This window comes from Wasmannia auropunctata, unplaced genomic scaffold (genome assembly GCF_000956235.1).
Source record: "Wasmannia auropunctata unplaced genomic scaffold, wasmannia.A_1.0 LD335900.1, whole genome shotgun sequence".
NCBI classification, from domain to species: Eukaryota; Metazoa; Arthropoda; class Insecta; order Hymenoptera; family Formicidae; genus Wasmannia; species Wasmannia auropunctata.
The window spans coordinates 280,845-288,099 of NW_012026990.1; the positions used below are offsets into that span (position 1 = coordinate 280,845).

Genomic DNA, 7,255 nt, shown 5'->3' on the forward strand with positions numbered 1-7,255 from the left:
TTCATTTCGTGCTTCTATCTTTTATCACTGTATACATACCATATATACATTTATATACGCATATTCTCCTCTTTTTGCTTCAATGTAACATGATATTTTATTATTAAATCTAAATAAATACAATTATTCACAAATTTATCCTCGACCTATATATATATATATATATATATATATGATTCGTTAAAAAAGATTCTCTCTCTCTCTCTCTCTCTCATTCACTCACTCACTGCAAAAATAGTGAAAAAGAATGTGAAGAATTCCGTATTTATTAAGATTTATTATCAAATAAACTAAAATTTATGAGAAATCTTATATGAGAAGTCTATTTGTGAGAAATCTGAACTTCAAGTAATGAATTGAAACAATCTTAAAATTTCGTTTGGAAATAGAATTACTCGAAAAGTAAAAGCAAAAATTGAGTGCCCATCGAAATGCAAGTCTCATCGAATTGTTATTATTATTTATAGTTCTTCTAGATGACTTATACAATTTACAAAGCGAATTTTGATAACACTTTACGCGCTATGTGCATCGAGCGCGTAAAGTGTTATCAAAATCCGCTTTGTAAATTGTATAAGTCATCTAAAAGAACTATAAATAATATAATAATAACATATCGATGAGGCTTGCATTTCGATGGGCACTCAATTTTTGCTTTTACTTTTCGAGTAATTCTGTTTCGGAACGAGACTTTAGGATTGTTTCAATTCATTACTTGAAGTTAAGATTTCTCACAAATTTTGATAATAAATTTTAACAAATATGGAATTCTTCACATTCTTTCTCAAGATTTTTTCAGTAAGTGAGTAAATTTTCACTCATTCAACTCATTCTTTCAGCCTTTTATTCGATTTTAACTTCTTTTCTGTAGTAACACACATTCCGTGAGCTTATTCCAAATCGATTTGCTCGATGCACATAGCGCATAAAGTATTATCAAAATCCGCTTTGTAAATTGTATAAGTCATCTAAAAGAACTATAAGTAATAATAATAATTCCATGAGACTTACATTTCGATGGGCATTCAATTTTTGCTTTTACTTTTCAAGTAATTCTGTTTTGGAACTAAATTTTAGGATTGTTTCAATTCATTACTTGAAGTTAAGATTTCTCACAAATTTTAATCCATTTGATAATAAATTTTAACAAATACGAAATTCTTGACATTCTTTCTCACGATTTTTAGAAAAATACTGACGTTTTGTGACTTTCAAACTTTGGATTTTAAATTTGAATTTTCGAAATTAAAATTTTTCCTGAAAATTACATTTTCCTTTCGTCGAGAAGGCGTGTAAAATCATCTTGTTTCAAGTAATGCTCGAAACAATTTGAAAAACTTCCGTTACATATGATCAAAACTTCCATCACGAAACAAACTTTCAAATGTTTCTCAGCCCATCGCTAGACTCGCGATAAGTCCCAGCTTACGTGTAGGTCACTACGTCGTCCAGATGATCTCATGGAAGATCACAAAAAATTCGGCGGAAGCATTCCATTAGCGAGACGTATAGTGCGATTCGACAGGGCATTGTTGAGAAACTCCTCCAGTCGTACTAGAGGCCCACCACCGCCGCCCGCGACATTACGCATACGCGGATAATATTGCTCCATCAGCAGCGCCAGCAATTTATAGAACTGCTTCGGATAGGCGGTCCACAGCACGTTACCGGCGACCTCGAGCACGTCCAATAACAAAGTCGCGCATAAATCAGAAATATCGGCTCGTGGTTCTGAAAATTGAGAAAAACAGTTTTTTCTTGTATATAACACTAAACTTATAATTTGAGATTATAATTGTAAAGATTTTTACTTCTTTTTTTTGACAAACGTCTTACTTTGTTTTATATATTTTTCTTCTATATTTTTCTTTACTTTACTCTATTTAAAACATATTTCTAGAGAATTTTTGCTATAGATTTTATTTTCGAGATATATGTATAGATTTTTTTTTGACAAATTTTTTACCAAAACCAATGCTTTCTAATGCAAAATATCAATGTTTACATTTTATTGTGTGTAATGCTCCTACCGATATTTAAAACAGCAGTCAGCCATCTCCAGGCATTCTGAAGGCCGTGGGGATGAATTTTAGTGACACCCTTCCGCTGTCTCGTAACGGTGATCGACGCGTACAATCTCATTAATCCCGACATTCTCTTTAGGAACTTGTCCTGCTTTTCGACAGCGCCGTCTTCGGAATATTTACATCCAAGAGACTTATAATAATCCTCATTGGACTGGCCCTCTTGCTGCTGTAGAAAAATTGGCACGGTGAACGGGCACGCCTCGTGAAGATGCGCCAGAAACAATTCACCAAAATCTGGATGCTCGTTCCAGAGAGCCACGACAATCATCGCCACCGGGAATGCCATTTCCGGCTTGCTAGACACCAATGTTTCGCCTTGGCTCTAAAGATTCGTAAAGCTTGATTAAAAATTAATTTAAATATAACAATTTAATCTAGTAGCCAAAAAAATTGCCTGTAATTTAGATCAACTTTTACACAACTTAATTTTTATTAAATTTTTTTTTGTTTCTGAATTAAAAAAAAGCAAAGATTTTGTTTATGACCAATTCCACCGTTGTAAATATACATGTAACGGAAAGCGTTTCCCGTAGCTATGAATTTTGAAAAGATACATACGACTATCTTTTTCGCCAGATGATTCTTGCAGAAGATCACTCCTTGCGGGTGCTGCGTCACGTAGGGCGGCAATTTTCCGATCAAAAGATTCTGCAGCCTGTCGTATTTGTCTCTCAAATGTTGCTCGCTTACACCGGAAATCGCATTTACAGGGATATTAATCGCCTTCTGACACTCGAAGCGGAATTTCTTCGTAGCAGCCGATTGTAAAAAGTTCTTGCAAGTATTTCTGTAAAGCTCCAAGAATTGTTGGCTCCTAACGTACATCTGCAATGATTCCTGATTGACATACCCGAAACGATCTCCTGTAAATTTATAATATTACATATTAATTAAATAATCTGTTTGCTTAGATAAAAATCTAAATTCAGACAGAAAATTAAATTTTATTTATCCTTCGAGATATGAATATAAACTGAATAATACAAAATAGAAATAAAATGTTGCAATAGTATATTAATCCTAATCGGTATATTCGCGAGACTCGGACATCTCTTCAATTACGCGCCAAGTCTCTAGATAGCATTGTGAAAAAGTGTTTACAACACATATGTTTTTCAACTATACATAATTTTAAGTTATGTAATCTTATTTCTCAAATTTTGACCTTCAAAATGAAAAAAATTGTTCAATTACGTTAATTTTAGACAAAGATACATTAATGTAAAGTTTTGTCGGATACATTGGACCCAGTTAAGGAAAATTTCGAGCGAATATCGATTAGAGTTAAAATTTCTAAATTTTATAAATCTTAACGCACTCTCTTTGCATGCGGAATCTTCAGCCGTATCTTCCGGTTTAGCATTAGATATAGACGGTGCCACTGATTCGTTAACCGGTACAACTAATATTTCTTGATCAGAATTCCTGCTATTGCTTATTACACCAGAATTTTGATCTTGTCTGTTCTCCACAGTATTGTTTTCATCCGGTTGTTGAGAAGGAATTACATCACCAACTGGAACATTGTCTGTCTCTTCGACTGGCTGTACCTCGCTTGCAACTTGCGCTTTGCGCGTCAATTCCTCTTCATACTGAGCGTTTATTTTTTCTACAGTGCATAACAAAATATATTTAATAGCAAATTTGATACAAGAAAATATAAGATTGTATCTGCAAGAAAATTTACAAACCTATTTCTGTACGAAATACATTCAATATATCGTCAAAGTGGTAAACCAAAGTTTCACTAAGGTTCACATCCGTAGCTAGCAATTCTTCATTCTATAAAGGAAAAAAAATACCTATTATTTGTCAATTATTAAGAAAATATTATGTAACAATTTGCAAAAAGTGTTCCTGGGAAAGAAACTCTAAAAATTCACGATCATCTCTTTTCTGTCAATTGCGATTCGGCATTTAACAAGATTATATTTAATTTTTATATCTTCCTGCAAATAGTTTTTCTTTTCTTTTCAATAATTACTCTGATTTTCTCGTCCAAAGCTTCGATTCGTTGGATCAGATCTCTTATCCTCGCGGTATGCGCCGTGAAGATTACATGGAACGCTTCCTGATCCTTGCAGATTTTGGACAATGCCATGAGTTCACAGTACTTGGCCGTGAATTGGCCTCGATGGATCAGCACAGCCTTCGTCAGCTCTTCCTTTTCTTTCATCCGCCTCCGATATTCCTCCATCTCCTGTTCGAGCTTCTCCTTCTGCTCCTGAATGCGCTGCGCATGCAATTGTTGCTCGTGCCGCCTCTTTATCTCGTCCTGCTCCGCGATTCGCTCCTCCTCGGCCAGCAAGTACGCCAGCTTTTCCTCGCTCCGACGTTCGCGTTCACGTGCCATCGTCGAGCGCGAGTTTGCCATTTGCTCCTGAATGGCACGACCGTTCTCCTTCATACGCTGAATACGACGATCCATTTCTTTCTACGTTACAATTGAAAAAAAAATAACGATAGAGAGCAGCGTCAATCATCAATGTAGCTGTGATATTAATAACATTTTTAATATTATATTCAATGGAATTTCATTAGAATTATATATTTGTCTCAATTACTTGTCCATTCAAAATCTATTTTATTAATACTTATAACCTTTGTTAATTAAGATTAACTGAAATTATATTTGTCTCAAATTACTACCTACAGATAGGTTCATAGAAATTTTTTCCATTCGTCTCCATTTTTCCATAATCCATTCAACAATAAAATTATATAAGAACTACGTAATTAAAGCTTAATTTTAAAAATATATTAATTAGTTGAAGAAAAATAACGAGAGAGAGAGAAAGAGCGCAGCATCAATTAATGTAGCTGTGACGTTAATAACATTTTTAATATCATCTTCAATAGAATTAGAATTCAAAATCTATATCATTAATTAGTTATAATCTTTGTTAAGATAAACCAAAATTATATTTATCTCAAATTGCTACCTACAGATAGATTAATAAAACCTTTTTCCATTCAATTCCATAATCCATTCAATAATAAAACAATATAAAAACTACATAAGCTTAATTTTAAAAAATATTAATATATTTAAATTAAAAAACAACAAGTGATTCAGGCTTCGATAATTAAAGTTTAAAATTAATAATACAATAGGCCAAGCTGGATGTTTGTGCTAACAAAGTACATTAATCAAAATTAATTACACACGGTAATTTACAACCAAAATTAAAATAACCAAAATGGTTGTAAATTATCATATGTAATTAATTTTGATTAATATACTTTGTTAGCACAAATATCCAGCTTGGCTCCTTACCTTATTCTATTATTAATTTTAAATTTTAATATATTTACTTGACATTCTATGTATGATTTTATAATAATCGAGATACCCTGACTTCTTCTTTTCTTTGCAGCTCGCTCTCCAGCAGAATCTTCTTGATCGAGAAATGGATGCCGTTTAGAGTGGAAACTGTGTTGTTCTTTGGGCTGGTAACAGTTCTCTGTGGACTTTTAACATTGCAGGAATTCTGCTCGTTCTCGATATTGTCCATCTTGTCGAAATCCTCCTCGTACGGCGCCGATTTGGGCCCGATCGTGATGCGATCCATCTTTGTGGTCGCCGATATACGCGACACCTTCTCCAATACGGACACCTTGAGGCAAGCAAAGTCCGATGTGATGTCCATGTTGTTCACCTGTAAAACAACAGTCGTCGTTGTTCACTCGAATTCAAAGCCGGGAGAAGCAAAGTCAGGGTTTTATTAACTTTCTATTAAGTCTATATCAAACTAATGATTGAGATTGAGACTGAATTGGAATTTCACTAATCAAAAAACAAAGTTCACTAAATTGGGAGATTGATGTTCTTTCTTCTCTAACTGATTAAATCCCAATCCAATTTCAATCTCAATCTTTAGTCTGATATGGTCTGATACGGGCTTTAGGAAATTTAAAGACTAGAATTATAGAACTCGTTGTTATAAACCAAACTTGTCGTTCGTAAACAGACCGAGTGTCCGAGAACGCAAATTACCAAACAGAGCAATACTTTGTATTGTTATTCATTCGTTTTTGATCTCCTACGGAGATCGTCGAGCTTGATATAAAGTTATAAAGATATCAAAATCGCAATGAACAGAGGCCTCCAAAAGTTTCCTCCAATTTCCACACATGTAATCTTGTCAATATAAAGTTTTTTTCTTATCACTCCAAATTAATTATATACCGCACGCTTATTCTTATTAACTTACCCTATCGGTTTCCGCTTTCTTTCTCTCCAATCGAAACGACATAATTCTATTTCGCAGGAATTTTTAAAAGGAGACTAGGTATAAACTGTGTAAGCCTGGACCGCAAGTTGTCCTCGTGAATCTAACCTGATCCAGATCAGAGCGCGCATGTATATACATCCACTTGAAATCGACGTGAGAAACTGCACGCCGAGATCATCGTCTTCTCGTCGTGCTACTCGATCACATTGATTGTGCACGTCATTTCATATCATCGACATCGCGATACTCCTCCGCGGCAATAATTCGTTCGTTCACACGACACACAGTAATTAATTGTACCGCTGGCGGCAGGGGATACAAACAGATACAAACTCCTTACATTTCACTCATTTCAGTGGGAAACGGAAGTTTCCGTAGTTCTAGTATCGGGGGCATAGTCCCAGGCGGCAGCACCATCGCCTCTTTCCTGTCTCCTCTCAAATCTCTCTTTGGACAGGGAAACACTATTAGCGCTAATGACGCAAACGCTACCAAATGGAGCCAATAGTGTCGTAGCGATTGCAAGCATCATGAACAGTATTAGCATTAGCGTAGCATTATTCGCATTTTTGTGATCAGCATCGTTTTACGATTATACACATGACTTCCCAGGCAGAAACATGAGATCGGATAGACGTCTATTAGACATCGAAGGCGTCTACGTCTAAAATAACGTCTAGAAATATTAAATTTAGACGTCTAAAACAATTATAAATTATTAAATGATAAGACAATTTTTAATAAAACATTTCTTTGGCGTTTTGGCTATGTCGGGCTTCAATCCTAAACGGCCATAATAAATAAACGATTGCAAGTCATCTTTTCAATCTTACTTATACAGATCTTTATAAGTAAACGCACATCTGATCTGGAGATCCTGAGCACACTTTATTAGATTGTGTTATTCATTTACATTTTATTTTTTTATAATTT

At 34.5% G+C, this 7,255-nt stretch overlaps 1 protein-coding gene across 1 annotated transcript; it reads right to left on the reverse strand.

The window, feature by feature from the left end:
- Positions 1–944: 944 nt before the first annotated feature.
- LOC105455528 (nucleoporin GLE1) lies at positions 945–6,697 on the reverse strand. The gene is made up of 8 exons (XM_011698915.1): positions 6,302–6,697; positions 5,441–5,746; positions 4,072–4,521; positions 3,779–3,869; positions 3,406–3,696; positions 2,646–2,950; positions 2,031–2,409; positions 945–1,731 (listed from the first exon to the last, which is right to left on the reverse strand). Exons 1-8 carry the CDS (start codon positions 6,341–6,343, stop codon positions 1,469–1,471), a joined length of 2,127 nt encoding a protein of 708 aa, XP_011697217.1. The 5' UTR covers positions 6,344–6,697; the 3' UTR covers positions 945–1,468.
- Between the last annotated feature and the right edge of the window lie 558 nt (positions 6,698–7,255).